This window comes from Lynx canadensis, chromosome B4 (assembly GCF_007474595.2).
Source record: "Lynx canadensis isolate LIC74 chromosome B4, mLynCan4.pri.v2, whole genome shotgun sequence".
Classification (NCBI taxonomy): Eukaryota; Metazoa; Chordata; class Mammalia; order Carnivora; family Felidae; genus Lynx; species Lynx canadensis.
The window spans coordinates 115,954,863-115,975,235 of NC_044309.1; the positions used below are offsets into that span (position 1 = coordinate 115,954,863).

General features: G+C 35.9%; 1 protein-coding gene across 10 annotated transcripts in view; it reads left to right on the forward strand.

Moving 5' to 3' along the window:
* VEZT (vezatin, adherens junctions transmembrane protein) overlaps positions 1 to 20,373 on the forward strand; it is a 64,463-nt gene that overhangs the window by 8,043 nt on the left and 36,047 nt on the right. For 8 of the 10 annotated variants that reach the window (XM_030323408.2, XM_030323409.1, XM_030323410.1 and 5 more), the window contains exons 2-3: positions 14,999 to 15,133; positions 20,161 to 20,247. In XM_030323408.2, the coding sequence (XP_030179268.1) occupies positions 14,999 to 15,133; positions 20,161 to 20,247 (222 nt within the window). Of the gene's footprint in view, positions 1 to 14,998; positions 15,134 to 20,160; positions 20,248 to 20,373 lie in introns of those variants that run through there. The other 2 variants (XM_030323416.1, XM_030323417.1) reach the window with 1 other exon arrangement.

Genomic DNA, 20,373 nt, shown 5'->3' on the forward strand with positions numbered 1-20,373 from the left:
ACTCAATTTTAGTTTTCTTGGTTCTGTACCAGTGTTTCTGTAGTTCCCAAAGTTGGGATTTTGTTGATTAATCCACACCATTAATTTCATGTCTCTTTAACAAATTTATTGAAGTGGATTTTCTACTTCTATATATATCTTGCCCTATCCTTTTAGTTTCACTCTTCCTTACAGATTCTCCCTTTCTGATGAAAGTGCATAATACATCATTTTGAGAGAAAAATCTCTCCTTTCTCTCTTAAGGGAACCACAAATTCTTTTTCTACTCTTTTTATTATCATTTGGGATAAGGAAAAAAGACAATAAGGTTGGATGTGATCTAATAATATCCAGACCTCATTCTAATGTTTATCGCATGCTCTTCTCACAACATGTTGCCTGTGTGTTTGACTTGGTTCTAATTTTTTTTTAAGTAGTTAAAAATGAGTTTTACTTCCTCACCTTGCTTCTGCCCTTCATCCAATAAATGCCCATTATATGCCAGTTCATTAATCAGATACTAAATGATATTAAGGGTAGCATCAGAACTAGGGAGCACTCAATCCACCATTGCTACCTTCCTTTCTCTTAGTTAAGACCAAGTCATTGTCGTTCTTTATATTTAATCAGTTGAGTGTATAAGCTGTGCAAGTCAGTTTTCTCCCTTTGCATCTCTTCAAGCTTTTTTTTTTTTTTGATGGATTTTGTTTTGTACTATATACAATCATACTTAAGTACATTTGTGCTATTGTATGGAAAAAATGTGAAGTCACTCTTTTTAAAACTTTTTGTTGTGTATAACACTTCATATGATTAATTGGATAAGATTGATTTTGATTGGAAAATCTTAGAAGCCTGCAGCCAGGAAAATTTATGAATATAAGTCTTACCTGCTGCTAGTTTACAAAAAATTTTTAAGTAAACATAATTATTAAGTAATATCCTTTAAAGGCGTTTAAAAACCCCTACTCCTTCTAATACTTCTGCAGTTACTGAGTGGTAGTGAAGGAATTATGTTGAGGTTTTTTTCAAAGAGCTGCTTCTGATTGGAAAATGCTTAGTAATGATGAAGACACACCCTCCAGTTCAGTGGCCATTTTGTAGTGTGGTTCTTCTGGAGAAACAAGTGGGAACCATCAAAGAAAGAAGTGTGTGGATCAGAAGAATATGGGCAAAAGGCAATAAATTTTTCATCTAGGTCAATTGGAGAAATTATAACTATGCTGTCCGTGAGTAGTTTAATTAGTAAGACCAATTTTTCTGGATGCTTTTAGCTTACTTAATCTATTTGATTTCTGTGATTAGATTTGCTTTGCTCATATTGAGGAACAATTAATGCTTGGATTCAGGGCTTTGGGTATAGTAATTTAGAAGTTACGTTGAAATATGTAAACTACAAAAAGTATTTCCTGTTATTTTATAATTAATTTTGCAAGGTACTTTTTATGGTATTATCTATCCAAGGTTTAAGGTTGGGGGTAGGGGAAGCAGTGAGTAGTTATTTTCAAATTAATGCTTTCTGATTGTGTACTGATTTAAAGATGAGTGAAAAGTCTGTAGGAATTCAGTATATTGACAATATAATTAATTGTAATGGGTAAATTTATTTTCTTTTATAGAGTTTGTAAATTATGACAATTTTAGCTCTTTATATCTAAAAGCATTTTCATTAAAAATAGAGAAAACAGCTACCTTGCATAATTTGGTAATGACAGTCTTCCTCATCAGCTTATTTTGTGATGTTCTGCAGTTAGCCTGGAAAGAAATAAGGAAATAATAGCAACTAACAACAGGAATTCCTCCTTTTCCATCATACTTTCCCAGAAAATTGCTGTTTTACATGTAATAATTACATTTATACCTATAGCTATAAGCTATATTCAAGGAGAAAAGACTTCTAAAATATTTTTAATAGCTAATAAATAAGTCTTTCCAGGCAAATACCCTCCATCAAAGCCCTTAATTATAGAAAATCTTTTTTTCATGAAGATTTTGTTTTGAATAAAAGATCTTTTAGAGATTCCTTTGGCATGGCAGAAACTTTTAAAAATATATAACTTACATTACAGTACTTTCTTTTCTGAAGAAATTAAAAAACAGATATAAATCTTTAAAGAAAAGTTACCTGTAAGTAATTTGATAGATTGTTTTAACAAGGGACTGGAAACAAAGCCTTCTAGGTAAGCACAGGTTTATTATAAATTGAAGTCTTCATTGACAAAGTCACTCCTACATTATACACTTTCATATCTCTGTGCCAATGCCTCCTGTCTTCTACTGCCTTCTGTTAGTAGCTAACTGCCTTTTCCTACTGCTTCTTGTATTTAGTAATGGACTTAAAGAGATCAGATGACATCTGACATCTGACAGCAGTTAGCATTTGATATTTTACTGACATTTTAAATAATGGAACTGTGTAATAGTTGACTAGATGATTAATTTTCATATAGACAAGTGCACAGGATCATTCTATTCATTTGCTAAACTAACAATTCGACACCTTTTTTATTAGGCCTTACACTGGGCACCTTTTTCCGCACAAATAACACATGAATGTATTCTCATTATGAAAAAGTCAAATAATACAGGGAAAGCATCAGCCCTCCCTTAATCTTCATTTTCTTCCTAGAAGTAACCACTCTCCTCAGTTTTCTGCCAGATCATTTTCAGTGCAATTATATTCATATATACATACAAGCAAATATATACTCATAATACACATAGAAATGTTGTATAATATCTATAGGATCAATGCCTAGTAGAATTGCTAGATCAATGGATATATTAATATTTTTATATACTCCCATTAATGGCATCTGAAGTATCTTTTTCCTTATACCCTTACCAACAGTATACATGACCAAACTTAAGCATTGCCAACTATCAGGTTGAAATTATATCTTTGTTTGAATTTGCACTCCTTCAATCAAGGGTAAAGTCTAACATGTTTTTATTTGTATTCACCCATTTGTGTATTTTCTTTCTTTGAACTGCCTCTATATCCTTTGCCCATATTTGTAGTTTTTAATATTTTCTTATTGGATTATATGGTTTTATCATAAAGAAATTAGTTTTATCATATGTTGGCCATATTTTCTCTTAAGTGTCATAAGAGTTGTTTTAAAAACTCAGTGAGATAGCCTTGAGAATAATTTGGAAGAATAAGGTACTGTTGTTTTTATAGTCCCAGGATTCTTTGCAGCCAGTTTCAAGGTTTGTGTAATCTGAGGTAAATACATACGAATTATAACTTATCTGAAGAGAAATGATTGGGAATAAAAGTAGGTATTATCGGGAGAATTATGCTTTGTTGAATTTTCTAACTTAATCTGTTAGATAATTTTTAAATTACAAGTCCAGTTTCTGGTTTAAAAAACCACAACTATATAAAATACTGTATTAGACTGAGTTAATGAATTTATTTACTCTAAATTAGTTGCAACGTAGTGAAATAAATAACAGTTTTGGCTCTCTGTTGGCTTGTGTAGATTCAAATTCTGGCTCTCTTATTTCTGTGACCTTGGCTAAGTTACATGTTCTTTCTATGTCATAGTTTTTCTCTTTTCTCAAACGAGCTCTGCCTCATAAAGTTATCATAAAGGTAAAATGAGTTAACACATAAAATGCTTAGAAATGTGCCTGGTACTTAGAAATAAACGTAGGTAATCAGTAAATGTTTGGTTCTGCTGTTTGGGGACGAATTAGTGGGGGAGAGAATCAACGCAATAGATGTGAACTGACACTGATCATTCTCCTGTGAGAAGAAAAGTGCATCTCAGTAATATTGAACAGAATCCACAGCCTCCACTGACATTTCCAAACCAGAGATAAACACTGTTGGAACCTATGAAATGAGCCGGTGGAGCAGGTCAAGGACCGTTTCCGGACTCCCCCCTGCTTGTGGCCCCCATAGCCTGTGGGAAACTGCAGCACTGGAATACCTGCTTAATTTTGTTTGTGTGATCTTGATCATGTTTGTGCCTGCTATGGCTCTATCACCCTTGGTGAGTGGATTTCTAAATTGATAATCTATCGCCTGTAGATTATTTTTCCTCTTTGCATTTATACCTGAAAATTTCCCTTTGGTTTTTGCTTGAATTATTCCCGATTGTACTTTGTTAACCCTAAGATAATAAGTATAGAACTCTTTTAAGAATGAGTAAACAGAAAAGTCATGGAGCCTAAAACAATTCTATGAAGGTTTGGAGTTGCCACACTCCAACAAAGTATATTCACAGAAGGGGAAAAAAAAATCCAGATTTGTGTTTCCAGAGTAAAGTGGCTATAGTTCTATGAAACCTAAAGCCACCAGTGAAGGGGGAATAATTTAATAATTTGAGATGAGGACAACCTGAAGAGAGGAAACAATACCCCTGAATTAAAAATTGTACCATGCAGGATCAGCATTTTGGACCTTAAGTGAATAAAATCGGATAAATAAGTATGTTGTTAACCATGTCTTTTACTTTCTGTATTCTGATGCATTGATCATCTCAGGACCTTACTGACCCTGGAGGGATTGCCGCTCCCAGAGTTAACCAATTCCTAAGAGATAGCAAACCGTTCATCTAGGTGACACACCTCTCACCTGGCCACGACGCATCTGCCCTAATCATCACAGGGTCAGATACCAGACCTCACTAGGGACAACCCCTATGCTTCAGAGCCTGCTGAAATTATGCAGACTAGCCAGTTTTAAGCCTGCTTCCCTTGCCTTGCTCATTCCTTCCCAAAGAAACCACAGTAAAGGCCGTGATCCATAATTTCCTCCCTCTCCCCCTGGTGCTGCCCACCATGACCTCCCCTTCCTCATGGCATGGCCTGCCTCCATCTTTTGAGATCTATGAATATAACTGTCTTTCCAATGGCAGTCATCTCCTGATCTGTTGGCCTTACCTGAGCAATGAAACTTATATTTTAAAACAATAAGGGATACCTGGCTGGCTCAGTCGGTGGAGCATGCAACTCTTGATATTGGGGTCGTGAATTCAAGCCCTATGTTGGGTGTGGTCCTTACTTTAAAAAAAATAAATAAATGAAAGAAGACTTCTTCTAGATACCTTTTTCCTCAGAGACAGTTTTATGTTATTATTAAGGGTGTAGGCTTTGGACTCAGACCAAAGCTGGTTAGTCTTACACTATTTAACTTAGCCACGTTTTTGACTTCATATGCCCTGATTTCCTTCTAAAATGGTAGGAATAGTAATAATTTCGCTTTAGAAGTTTGTTGTTGAGAGTAAAGTATTATAGGGGCGTCTGCGTGGCTCAGTCAGTTGGGCGTCTGACTTCGGCCCAGGTCATGTTCTCATAGTTCGTGGTTCGACAGCTCAGAGCCTGGAACCTGCTTCAGATTCTTTGTCTCCGTCTCTCTCTGCCCCTCCCCTGCTCACACTCTGTCTCTCTCAAAAATAAACATTTAAAAAAAAATTTTTTTTGAGTAAATAATGTATTATAAAACATCCTTAACTTCATGCCTACCATATAAGCAACTCAAGAAATGTTAACTTTCTTTACTATTACTCTATTTTCCAGCTTTGGCTCTACTCTTTTCTGAAATACTGGCCTCTTGTAAGGCCTTCTTATCTTCTCATCCTCTGTATTACCTCTAGCTGATCTCATCTACTCAATATGTTCCCATACCTATACCCTACTATGTGGGTTTACCACCATACCTATTTGCTAAAAGCTCAGATCTGTGCGTTCAAACTGGGCCACTTTCCTGATCTCCAGATATTTTTAGGTCTAAATTATTCACATTTGAGTATCTCATAGGCTCCCTCTTCAGCCTTGTTGTGCTGCCACTATTTTATATTTCAGTAAATAACACCACCTAATTGTCCAAACCAGAAATCTAGGAGTCACCTTGCCCGCCTCTGTTGCCAGCCACTTTCAAGCATAAATGGGTAGTAAATTTGAAGAGACGGTATTCACAAACTAAAGAGTGTTTATTACATTTTGAGAAAGGGAGTAGGGGTGAAGGGTAAGATAAAGGTATTTCTTATTTTATATCTTTTTGTGTTGTTTGAAATTTTTATTTAAAAATAGCAATATAGTCAAAAAATTTTTTTCGTGAAATTGAACAATTGAATTTCCTTTTATAGCATAAAAACAGTTAACTTTTTCTTAAATATTCCCAGAGAGAAGTTAATGGCAGAAAAGTCCTATAATTCTAGTGCCAGACATATAGAAGGTGCTCAATAAATATTTGATTAGTGATAAATGAACAAATTGATGGTTGGATTGCCATTTGTTTTCCCTTTCTAGCTAAGTGATTTTTCTAGTGGAATGCCGCCAGCACTCAGTCAGTGGCATCTAGAAAACAGCAGATAGTTGGTGAGAAACCAGAATCAGAATTTGACCAGTAGTTGTTGTAGACTACAAAGGCTTTCTAAAAGTGTGTCTGCGAACAGCTCCTTCTGGGAAAGAGAAGGAGAGAGTCCATAGGGTACATAAGAGCATAAGAGTTAGTGTGAAAGAGCATCTAAGGTTCTTAGCCTGACACATGTGCTTGGTTGTAAGCCTATAGCATTAAGATGTGCCCATAACCAAACTTTGCTCTTGATGGCTGGTTAAAATTTCAATGCATAAATTCAGATGTAGTTATTTTGAACATAACTCATTTCACTCTTAGAATGCCTATTGAGTTTTAGATTACAAGTCATGGAAAAATAAATAATTTTCCATTTAGGTGTTTGCTTTTTAAATCTATCATTCTCCCAAAATAAGAAGTGAGGAAAACAGCTGTCGGGCTACTTAAGTTTTGTCAATTTTTCAATCTATGATTGCTCATATTCTAAAACAACATTTCTCAACCTTAGCACTATTGACAGTTTGAGCTGGATGCCTCTTTGTGGGGCTTCTCCTATGCATTGGAGGATGTTACATAGCATTCCTGATCTCTGCCTACTAGGTGCCAGTAACATTCCTCCCCTCCTCAGTTATAACAGCCAAAAATATCTTCAGGCATTGGAGTTGGGGGATGGGTGCAAAATCTAGTTTGAGGACTACTGCTCTATAGGAACGTACTGTTTGGTTTTTGTTTATGTTTTTTAACTGTCTTAATGGTATTTTTAAAACATGGCTCCAAAAATCACAAAATTGAGACTTTTTATTCCACAAACTTTTGATTAGTTTGTGGAAGGTAAATATGAATAATTGACTTTGACAGGTAATTAGTCATTTATTTGTGACTAGTAAGTCACAAGACTGGTAAGTCTCCACTAAGACTGGTTACTTAAAATCTTATTGCTAGAGGATACCTTTGACATTTGTTATCCTTGGTGGGAGTATTGAGTGACCTGGGCATTGTTGTAGAAAGTTTGCAAATCCAAATATTTGCCCAATGTTATATGAATACTTTTTATGAATACGTAAAATATCACATACATATGTTGCAGTGGGTTAATTGGTGCTAGTATAATTAACTCAGAAATTCATTTAAAGATGAAGCTAAATTAACATTTGCTTTTTGTCATATTCTCTTTCAGCAGATATTAGAAGGACCACTACCATTATATGGAAATTTGCAAAGACTTGAGTGTTCTAGTCTAAAATTTAATAAGCTTATCTTTTTCCCAGAGTAAAATAATAAATGGAATTTTCTCAATTTTACATTTTTCTGCCATATTATTTTCTTAAATCTTTTATACCAGACTCTAAGAAAGCCTGGCATCTGATTTTTTTAAACTTATAATGGACTTTTAAAATTATACATAAAAGGAGAGAATAATACAGTGAAAGGTCTCTATACCCACGACCCAGCTTCGGCTTGAACAGCTGTTAATATTTTGCTAAACTGTCTTATATGTTTCTTTCCCACCCCCACCTTTTTTTTTTTTTTTTTTTGGAGTATTTTATGAGACTGATGCGCTGCCCACTGTGCCAAGAGGGCCACTTTCTTGGAGTATTTCAAAGCCGATCCCAAACATTACCTGATTTTACCTGTAAATTCTTTAGTATGTATTTCTGACAAGTGTGCTCTCTTCTTTTTTTAAATGCTAACTCCAATATAATTATTTAATAAAATTAGTAATTCCCTAATAATTGTCACCAGCCAGACCTAACGACCGGACCTTTACTATTCACCTGCTTGTACTCACTGACCTTTGTCCCACAGTTTTCCTTACGCTCTTCTTTCCAGCTTATATCTCTGAAGTCAGGCAAAAGACCAAGGGGCATAGCATCCTGTGATAGAAACTGGAACTACTCCTTAAGCAATAAGGACTGCCTGGACAAACAATTCTAGCCAGCCCAGACCACCTAGACCAGTTTGAATTGAACCCCCAACTTGTGCCTATGCAGGTGGACCATGGATGGAGTGACCCATAGAGTGACTGTCAGTTACCTTTACCTCATTGTAATGACAAAATCTCTGCCCAAGGAGAAGCACAAGCCTCATTTACATAACCTAGGGTACATGTAAAGGCATGTTTCCTTAGGATGCATGTGCCACTTGATGCTTGCCTCTAAGTGATGACAAGGCTCCCCTATCTAAATATTCATTGTAATCCTTAATAAAAGAAACCCATTCACCCTTGCTCGGGGAGTCAGGCTTTGGAAGTTATTCCCCATGCTGTCCTTATTTGCTGCAAATAAAGTTTCCTTTGTGTGACAACTTACCTGTTGTAGTTCTATTTGTGACTCATCAAGGAGCAAACTCACGTTTAGTTAGATTACAGTATCACCTAATATCTAGCCTGCATTTGGATTTCCTCAAGTATCTAAAAAATGTCTTTTTATAGTTGTTCAAACCAGGATGTAGGCAAAACTCATATATGACATTTGGGTGATATTTGGATGTCCCTTTAGTCTTGAGCAGTTTCCTCCACTTCCTTTATTATATGGCTCATTTGTTGAAGAAACTGAGTAATTTGATATGTAGAATTTCTGTATTCTGGCATTGGCTGATTGCATAGGATAAGATGGCATTTGATTTAGCATAAAATTATATTTTAGCATACCACTTTTTTATCTTGTTTCTCACAGAACATCATGGGGGGTTTTTTTGGTGTTTTTTTTTTAATAATGTTTATTTCCTTTTAAGAGAGACAGAGTGTGAGCAGGAGAGGGGCAGAGAGAGAGGGAGATACAGAATCCGAAGTAGGCTTCAGGCTCTGAACTGTCGGCACAGAGCCAACGCGGGGCTTCAAACCCAAGAACTGCAAGATCGTGACCTGAGCTTAACGCTTCACCGACTGGGCCTGAGCCACCCAAGCGCCCTGATGAGTTTTGTTTTACCACTTGAACAAGTTTAAGAAAATAGCATTCTTATTTTGTACTCAAGGAAGCTGGGACCAAGAGAGGATTTTCCTGAAACATGGCAGCCTATCTGGAAAGTATCAAAACACTCAGTATTTTCTTTGATAGTTGAAAGCAGTGGTCTTATCAGAAGTAGCATAGAAGGAAGCTTTTTAGCAAGGACCTCACCTGTTTTGTTTTGTTTTCTTCCCTATGCCTAGATATTGCTTGGCACATAGAAAATGTTCCATTAGTATTTATTAATGAATGAGTTGCCTAATTTTGCCATTGTTGCCAGGTTGCCTATTCCTACTCTGGCCTAGAACCTGGAAGGTTACAACATATTCTCTCTGTAAGTGTTTAAAGCAGTTCAGAAGAGAGAACCTAATAATAAAAGTATTTTACCCATCACCTCAATTTCTGCACTAGTTTATCTTCCATTTTAAATGCAAACCAGCAATGATGGTACTGGCACTTATGCAGAATGCACCACAAATCATGCAGAAAGCAAACAATGCATTAAATGGGTGGTTCAAGCTTTATATATATGCATCAGTGTGGGATCTGATATCTTTAATGTGTGGGTGGGCATGAAGTGCAGGTAGTCATGGACTTAAATGAGTCATTTTCTTGAAGTGCTTGTTCAGCAAAAATGTTGGGGTTTCCTGTCTATTTTTGTTTATTTTTCTTACAAAAATATGTTTCAGCCATCACAACAATCTTAGCACAACCAGAGACTCTTGGCTGTCTTTCATTTAGCAAAATTCTTTCTGGTGCTATGATGTGTGTTTTCTGTCAGGCTAAAATTTACAGGAATAGTGAACCACAAGGATTTCCTGAGGAGAAGCTCCCACATGCTGTGTCTGAGGTTTCTCATATTTCTTTTGGCAACACTATCATTCTACAATACTACAGAATTATAGTTTGAGTCCAGTGCTAATAATTTTTTACAAGAAAACAACTTAACTGAAATATTTATGGTTCTATTTTGCTTGAACCAAGGAAAAAAGTTATAACCAAAAATTACCTATCATCACCTACTCTACCTTGCCCTCTACAAAAAAAAGTCCCTTTCTGAGGCTGCCATCAACCTATAATAATATTTACCATATGAAGCATAGAAATTTCTATGTATTCATTTATAAATTTAATACCCCAACCTACAAATACAGTGATTAGGGCTGTTGCAACATGGAGCCTGATCTTGTCGTAAAAGAAGAAATACATTATTATATATTAGGCCGTCACATTTTAATAACTAACATATTTGCCTTTTTCTTTTTTTTCAAGTTTTTTTAAAATTTATTTTGAGAGAGAGAGAGAGAGACCAAGAGCAAGCAGAGGAGGGGCAGAGAAGGAGAGAATCCCAAGCAGGCTCTGCACCAGCCGCATGGACCATGATGTAGGGCTTGATCTCCAAACCACGAAATCATGACCTGAGCAAAACCAAGAGTTGATAGCTTAACCAACTGAGCTACGCAGGCAACCCCATTTGCCTTTTTCACTTCTCACTCGTGCATAGGGTAGAAAAAGCTTATCTATATGGTTTCATGTTCCACATTAAAATCAACCTTTTCTAAACTATCACTTGTTGAGTTTTGTTATGGGTATTCTTTGGTAATACAATTGTCAGAAAAGACTTAAAAAATATTCCCTTTCTAGGGGTGCTTGGGTGGCTCAGTCAGTTAAACGTTTAACTCTTGTTTTTGGCTCAGGTCATTATCTCATGGTACAGGTGATTGAGCCCTGCGTAGCTATTAGCGCAGAGCCTACTGGAATTCTCTGTCTCCGTCTCTGTCTCTGCCCCTCCCCAGCTTGTGCTCACGTGCTCTCTCTCAAAATAAATAAATACACATTTCAAAGAAAAAAAAGAATCCAGCTCTCTCCTATTAAGCCAGGTAGTAAGGAGGTTTGCAAAAATGTAAAACAATCCATCTTGCTCAATACCTTTCTTTTTCATTTTGGAGAAATAGTGTTCTCATTAAAAATTACATTATTTACATTAATATTGTAATGGGTTTACTGTTATCTTAAGTAAATTAATAAATATTTTAATTTTTTTAGTTTTAATTTCTAATATGATAAATGTTGTTGGACATCCACAAAAACTCTTTGGGGCTCTCAATAATTTTTAAGATCCTAAAGAGGTTTTGAGACCCAAAAAAAATCTGTGAACCGCTAGTCATGATCTGGTTTTCTGAGATCTGTCAAATAGTACACAGGTTACTTGGCAGTTTCAGAGAAAACGTGATGGTAATTTTAGCCCCCAAACACTTTTTTTTAATTAATAAAATAATAATTTTACCAACAATCACTTTGCACTCTTAAAATTTGCTCAGTTGTGCTATGAGGTCTAATTTGGTCGGTTCATCTTAGTTAATGTTCAGTTTGTTAACCAGGGGATCTTTGTTTTTCATTTGCGTGTTATCATTGGTTAAATACTAAATTTTATTTTGGCTCTAAAGCGATTGAAGCATAAAAATAGAAATAAAACAACAAAATTAAGGATGCAACTCAGAATACTAAAATAAACATTATGAATAAGAGCTTTAGAGTACATACAGTCTGAGTTTATATGTTTAGAAATGGTCTGATTTGCAATAGCAGTCTAAAAAAGTAAAGTGTAAATAAGAAATACAATGGTGCCTGGAATTATATTCTATCAGACCTGCAGTACCTTCATCCGTAGTCTCCAAGGATTGTCTACTCTGAAATTTTGTCTAACTAGTTACACAAAGCCATGAAACAAGGCACAGTGATAGTCTTGGCAGGCCAAAATTTTCCAGAACTGTAAAACAGTGCTTTCTAGGGTGAAAGTGATGAATTCTGTCACTAGAGATGGGGAAGAAACCAGAATTACTAAAGCATCATTCATAGTTGCATAGCTCATATAAATGGATGTCACACCTTTGATAAGAACGTTGTGAAACCAACCAAAAAGTTAATGAAAAGTTTTACATTGCTAGAAAAGGCAGAATAAGGTACTGACAGAATTAGTGTATCAAATGACACCTCTGGACGTTATTGGTATTATTCAAGGTACACGATTAATGCTGCTATTTTGCAAAAAGTGAAATAGCAAGTGTTCCAGATTATGGTGTTTCCAACTGAGTACATATGCTTTAGTTGATGTGCAGAACATGTATGGAGAACAAAGTATTCATTGTTTCTCTTCTATTTAATCACTTTAAAAATTTTCCATTTTGTTATTTTGTGAGCTGTGATATGAACTGGAAAAGGAAGGGACTTTGGGGTCAGTGCTGACACTCATCAGCTAAGTGTGGAGTAAGAAAGGTATTAGAATTTGAATGAAAAATTCTTTAGCCCCCCATCCCCACCCTGAAGCCTGTTGCCACAGAACAGTTAGCAATCAGAGTGTGCCTCAAGGTCTTGACTGAGCCTTTAATTAAAACTGGGGTCAGCAAACTAATGCTTTTGGAGCAGATTTGTCCTCTGCTCCTGCCTGATTTTCTGTGGCTGGTGAACTAAGAGTGGACTTCATGTTTTTAAATGGTCGGGGGAAATATCAAAAGAATGATATTTTGTGACATATGAAAATTATAAGAAGGTCAGTATTTCCATAAATAAAGTTTTATTGGAGCATAACCACACTCATTGTTTTATGTAGTGCTGTGGCTGCTTTTGCACCACAGCAGCAGAACTGATTAGTTACGATAGAGACCATATGGTCTGCAAAGTGTGAAATATTTACTGTCTGGCCTTTTACAGGAAAACTTTGATGACCCTGGAATTAGAGTAACTCTGCTTTGATCCATCTTATTTATTGTTCTTCCCCCATGGGAGTTCACTTGAAGAACGAGTTCTGCCTTAAAAACAAGTTGTGTTGTGTGTTTTTTTTTTTTTTTAAGTATGTAAACTTTTCAAAAGGTCAGCCCAACCGAACAAGCATTCTTGTTCTTTTGCCACTATGGGGACAGAGCAGGGTGGGGTTCACAACTCATTTTGAAAATATTTGAGTAATTCAAGGCGATATTTGAAGATCAAGGCAATATTTGAAGATACATTACGGGTGATGTTAAGATTAACCGTTTGTGCCACCAAAGGTTTTAAGTCTGGTAGAGAGATAAGAACATATCCCTCCTTTTATTATAATTTTTTTGTATACTTTTTCAAAAGAGTATTAAATGTAGCTTTAAAAGGAGGCATTTTACTTATCTTCTATTCTGGCAAATTGATACCCAGCAAATTGCTACCAGTACAAGCAAATTCCCACTCTGCCTCATTTTCCCAAACTCAAGGATATATTCCCTAGAAATATTGGTCTCACTTAACTGCCTCTTCTGTTTCCGTAGTATCCAATACAATTCTGCAATTATTAATTTGCTTGATATTTCTATACTAAATTATAAGGAAGTTTCCCTGGTGTCTTTCTCTCTAAACATAGGAGGGACTGTTCGTTATTTTAGATAGTATAGTATAATATTTCAGAGTGTTGGCTTTGGAATCAGACCTATCCTGCTTTCTGTATCTAACAGAGTGAGTCTGTTTCCTCATTTATGAAATGGGTATTAACAATAACAATGATCATAATACTTTTTAAAGTTTGTTGTGAACCTTAAGTGAAATGATGCAAGTAGAATGTTTAGTTAAGCTTTTGCCACATGATACTACATTAGCTGTGTTGCTGTTTACTATTGTTTTCATGGTGGTTGTTATTTTATATCTACTACCTAACGTAAGGTCTTTTTTAAAGTATTAAATATTTTTGTTGAATGGAATCAGGGTTTATTTTTAAACATGTCACCAACTTTGTGCTTTAGAGAAGACAAAGTTAAAATTAAAGCTTGCTATTTATCCAGAAAGAATTGTGCCATGTATTTTCATCCAACAGTGATGCTGATGCATCTGATGATTGGAGTAATTTTGTTTGTTTGTTTTGTTTTGTCTGTTCCAAAACCTGTGCTCTTTCCACCTGGCTTATATATAGTTGAAGTGTAATTTGAGTGATTACTATGGACCAGGTACTGTTCTAAGTGCCTTGTATGTATTTAGTCCTTGAAAAGACCCTATGAACAAGGTGTAATTATTATTCCTATTTTAAGATGAGACAGATGAAGCGAAGAATTTAAACTGTCATAGGATATTCAACCACAGTTGGGATTTGAACCTGTAGTCTGGCTCCAGAGTTTGTGTTCTTAACCACCATGTTCTAATGCTTTTATTAGCCACAGAATCTCTTGTTTGCCTTATGGTTGTATGTGAGATACAGCTTATTTTAGGTAATTTTCTTGGAGTTTTAAGATTGTTTACAGTGGCAGACATATGGTAGGTCATACATACTTTTGCTTGAATGAATTAGTGAATATGATAGTATAAAATTATAATTAATGTAGTATAATCATTGCTTAATTCTTAGCTTCAAGTAATAACTACTTTTCATTGTAGGCCCTCTTAGGAGCTATCTATAGTCAGGCTTGGCTATTTTGAAGTAATCTACTCTAATACTACAAATATTTGGGCAAAGAAATTGCTTTACAAATCTATTTATATTCCTAAACCCATTTTTTCTTGCTGGTACCCACTCAGAAAAATCTGTGTTTAGAGTTTTTCCTTTTTTGGGTCCCTCTGTTGAATTGTTGATTTTTTTTTTTTTTTTTAATGTTAAATGGCATTGTGACAGATAATTCACTTTTTAATAGATGAAGCCTTAAAGAATTGGGGCATACTGGTCATGATAGTGAGTTTCCTATTGAATTTGAGCTCTAAGCTTTTTAAATAGCAGTGATCTTGAAATTTGCTTTATTTCATATGTCTTTTTCAGAATTCTCCACTTTACCAGTACTTACAGGATCTGGGACATACAGACTTTGAAATATGCTCTTCTCTGTCACCAAAACCAGAAAAAAGCACAGTGACAGAGGGACAACAAAAGCCTCCTGCAAGAGCCCTGCCAAAAGTAAGAAATCACGCTCATTCTCTCTGATTAATCTCTTGTTCTTCACCTCACTAATTATTCAAAGTGCCTTTACCTTTACCCTTGCAAAAACAAAAAAAAACCACATAAGTACCTCCATGTCTTCCTCAACACTGGTTTAAGATATTATGTTTTATTTCATCAGTAGTACAAAACTGTTTAGATAAACATAAATCCTTGCTGTTTTGGACTATCTCAGTAACTTCTATAATAAATGGAAATTAATATGGTTGAAGATTAAAATATATTGTTTATTCAAATATTGAAGTTGTTTAGGGGGAACCAGAAAAATATACTAAAGCCTTAATAAGAATTCAACCAGTAGGACTCATATTAATTGAAATTTTTTTCTTTTCATATTTTTTAAAAGAGAGCACAATTAACGTCACTCCTAATCAGGGAAATACAAATCAAAACCACACGAGATACCACCTCACACCAGTCAGAGTGGCTAAAATGAACAAATCAGGAGACTATAGATGCTGGCGAGGATGTGGAGCAACGGGAACCCTCTTGCACTGTTGGTGGGAATGCAAACTGGTGCAGCCGCTCTGGAAAACAGTGTGGAGGTTCCTCAAAAGATTAAACATAGGGGCACCTGGGTGGCTCAGTCGGTTGGGTGTCCGACTTCGGCTCAGGTCATGATCTCATGGTCTGTGAGTTCGAGCCCCGCGTCGGGCCCTGTGCTGACCGCTCAGAGCCTGGAGCCTGTTTCAGATTCTGTGTCTCCCTCTCTCTCTGACCTTCCCCCCTTCATGCTCTGTCTCTCTCTGTCTCAAAAATGAATAAATGTTAAAAAAAAAAAAAAAAAAAAAAAAGATTAAACATAGATCTACCCTATGACCCAGCAATAGCACTGCTAGGAATTTACCCAAGGGATACACGAGTGCTTGATGCATAGGGGCACTTGTACCCCAATGTTTATAGCAGCACTTTCAACAATAGCCAAATTATGGAAAGAGCCTAAATGACCATCAACTGACAAATGGATTAAGAAGATGTGGTTTATATATACAATGGAATACTAGTTGGCAATGAGAAAGAATGAAATCTGGCCATTTGTAGCAACATGGATGGAACTGGAAAGTGTTATGCTAAGTGAAACAAGTCAGGCAGAGAAAGACAGATACCATATGTTTTCACTCATTTGTGGATCCTGAGAAACTCAACAGAAGACCAGGGGAAGAGGTAGGGGGAAAAAAAAGCTACAGAGAGGGAGGCAAACCATAAGAGACTCTTAAATACTGAGAACAAACTGAGGGTTGATGGGGGGTGGGAGGGAGGGGAGGGTGGGTGATGGGTATTGAGGAGGGCACCTGTTGGGGTGAGCACTGGGTGTTGTATGGAGACCAATTTGACAATAAGTTACATATTAAAAAAAAGGAAGAAAAATAAAAAAAAATAAAAGAGAGCACAAGTTATAAGAAAGCAAATTGATAACATATTTCACAAACAGTTTCAAGGGTATATGATGGAGTGGGTATATTTACCTCAATTTCTGATCCCCTTTATATCTGTGTAGTACCTTTTTTTTTAATGTTTATTTATTAATTTATTTTGCGAAAGAGAGTGTGGGCGGGGAAGGGGCAGAAAAAGAGGGAGGAGAGCATCCCAAGCAGGCTCTGCATTGTATGCACAGAGCACTACATGGGGCTCGATCTCATGAACCATGAGATCATGACCTGAGCCAAAATCAAGAGTCAGATGCTTAACCAACTGAGCCACCCAGGTGCCCCCCTGCACAGTATCTTTTTATACAATAAATATCTCAGTTGACTACAACATTGTGAGGCTAAGATACTAAAAAGAATCTCCATTACCATCAATTATGTTCTGTAAAATGAATTTAATAGATTCATTTATGTTCTATTAGCCATATTTATTAAAATAAGAAGATATTCCAGTACATTTCAGTTTTAACAAAAGGAATTCTAATTTAATAGGAAAAAAACCCAGATTACCTCATTTCCTAAACATTCTAGTTTAATCATTGTTTTATTACAAGACATCATTATTTTGGGGAGGAGGATTTTAAAGTTTTCAATTAGTTATTTACTCTGTGGTGATAGAGAGAGAAGTATCTTTTCTCCTGTTCTTAGAAAAATCCCTACAATGTGAGATAACCAAGCTGGTCCCATTTGTCAGAGCAGAATAAATACTGGAGAAATGTTTTTTTGACTGACACTTACAGGGTGGGAGTTAGGGAGTTAGAGCTCACACAGATCAGAACCAGTTTGCTATTCCTCTGCACTTAAACCCTTTTTTCTCCCTGACCCTTTCAAATGTGGATGTTCCTGGGAAGAATTTTGAAAGCAAAACCTAAGGATACAGCTAACAGGTTATTTATAGATTAAGACTTGGATTTGAGATTACTTGGCCACAAAAGACAAAAAATGGGCCAAGGGATAGTCTTAGCCAGGATATGGGCATTGGCCTTTTTTTGTTGTTATGCAAAAACTTGGGTTTTATAGGTTTTAATCCTTTTCATTTATGATAGGTATTTTTACATATAGAAATGTTATTATTAACTTATAAATAAATAAATAAAATGAGAGTTGAAAATTTCATTAAATTAAGGACCAGTAAAAAGCATAGCCAGAGAATGCGTTTCAAAATTACCACAGGTTGGGGCACCTGGGTGGCTCAGTCGGTTAAGTGTCCGACTTTGGCTCAGGTCACAGCTTGTGGGTTCGAGCGCCTCATCGGGCTCTGTGCTGACAGCTCAGAGCCTGGAGCTGGCTTTGGATACTGGAGCCTGTTTGGGATTCTGTGTCTTCTCTCTCTCTGTCCCTCCCCTGCTTGTGCTCTGTCTCTCTCCCTCTCTCTCTCTCAAAAATAAACATTTAAAAAAAATTACCACATGTCCAGAAAGTTCCTTTAGCCTTCATATTACACATTTCAATTGTATGAGCTAAATTTTTCTAAAATGGAGTTTTTCTAAATCTGGGGCAGCTGAATTTTAGAAAGATTTGTTGTATTACTTAGTTCCTTCTCAGGGGATATATTTTTAGAATTGCCCCCAAAGTTCTGTTCAAGCAGTGAAGTACCGATTATTTTCTTTTGAAAGCAGATTTTTTATTATTATATGAGATGGTGATGAAGCTATATTTAGGATTAATCACCCTTTTTTCACTTTTATTTTTTAATGTTATTGTTAAGTACTGACTGAGTAGCTATATTGGGATTCTCACTGTGAATATTTATTCTCTGTATATTTTTCTAGTTTCTTTTCCTGTGATTATTCTTAAACATTCCTCCCATAAACTTTGAGCATCAGGCCTCTTTGCTTGACCTGTTTCTCTGAGTGATCTCATGTACTTTCTTGCCCTCATTGGCCACTTATATGCATTCTGTCTTCTCTCAGTTCTGGATGCTTGTCAAACATTTTCACCTGCCCTATACCCCAGGAAACTCAGATTCAGAATATGTAAAACAGAACTTTTTTCAACTCAGCACTCCCAAAACAAACAATATTCTTTCCATATTCCCAAATTACCACTCTCTGTTATCTTAAGTTTCCTATCACTCCCACATTAATTTGGTCACTAAATGATAAGTCAGCTTCTTATGTCTCTAAAATCCAACCCTTATTCACTACCATTTTTTGTTACCCTGCTTTAGGCCTTTATCATTGTTTAGCTGGACTATTAAATATCCTTCTAATGATACTTCTTGGCTACAATTATTTCCTACTAGTACCATCTCTGTGCTGTAGCCAGTTATTTTTCTAAAATGCTGATATTTATTGTTTCATATCCTTGCATAAAAATCTTATGCAAGGTGCTCCTCATAGCCTACAGTATAAAGTCTACACTATTATGGCATATAAGACCAAAGTTCTTTAAAAACCCTCTGTTCATTACTATTCCCTTCTTCCCTTGGGTCATAGCCCAGACTATGCCACCATGACCATGGCAAGTGGTTACATGGCTGTCCCCTTTACTCATTCTGTTCCCTTGCCCAGAATGTTCTCCCTCCTTTGTTAAAATTTCTGCTCATCTGTTAGGGTATAGCGTCAGTGTTAACACCTATTGACATCTTTTCCCACACTTTCCGAGACTTTACATTGATTTGTAATTATTTACTTTCTCTTCTAAGTTTTTGAAAATAGCAGTTATATGTATTTATCTTTGTTCCTATGACCCTTTTTTAGTACTCAGGATATAGTAATCACTCAATGAATGTAAACTGCATTTACTCAGATAATAGGCTATTAACATTAAGGTAAATTGAATTTTTGGTTGGTTCAATAATAAAAATTATTTCAGTATGAGACACTTTTTCTAAAGTTGATTAAAATATCTTTATGCCTTAGCATTGTGGAATGAAAATGTTCTTAGTATTTGAGAACTTGGAACACCCTGTGGTTTTCATTAAAATATATACTGTCATCTTGACATAGATAGTATATAGGGTACCGAAGACAAATGAGCTGCATCAGGATAACTTCCGAGTGCTCTTTTAAAAATCTGCTGTTCAGGGCACCTAGATGGCCCAGTTGGTTAAGCATCTGACTTTAGCTCAGGTCACGATCTTGCAGTTTGTGGGTTCGAGCCCCATGTCTGGCTCTGTGCTGACAGCTCAGAGCCTGGAGCCTGCTTCAGATTCCGTGTCTCCCTTGTTGTCTGCCTTCCCTCTCCCCCTTTGCTCACGCTCTCTCTCTCAAAATTAAATAAACATTAAAATTTTTCAAATAAATGAATAAATAAGAATTTTTTTTTTTTAAATCTGCTTTTCAGGTCTCCTCCAAACCTAATGAATCTGAACCTTTGGTTTGGGGACCCAAGAATATGTTTCTAACTAAAATCTCTAGGTGATTCTGATGTGCAAGTAAATCTGGGAACTATTAAGGAGCCTGAGACATACTGACAAAGGATATAACCAAGATGATTTTTTTCCTCCCTTTTTCTGATAAAAATTTTGGTTAATTAGAAGTAAGTTATTTGCAGTTTTTCTGCTGTGTGGGTGTGGTTTAATGTATCCTGTACAATCTCATTAATCTCCTTCAGCGAAGCATCCTGTTAAAAGTGGCTGAAACCATCAAAAGTTGGATTTTTTCTCAGTACAATAAGAAAGATGACTTACTTCACAAGTTGGTAAGTGTTTGCTCTATTTCTTTTAGTCAGTTTTCAGGACTCCAGTTTATTAATGACAATTCAATGAATCAGAATTTGTTTTGCTACTGATTTGGGCAGTGATTGATTCTAAATTCTGAGAAGTTC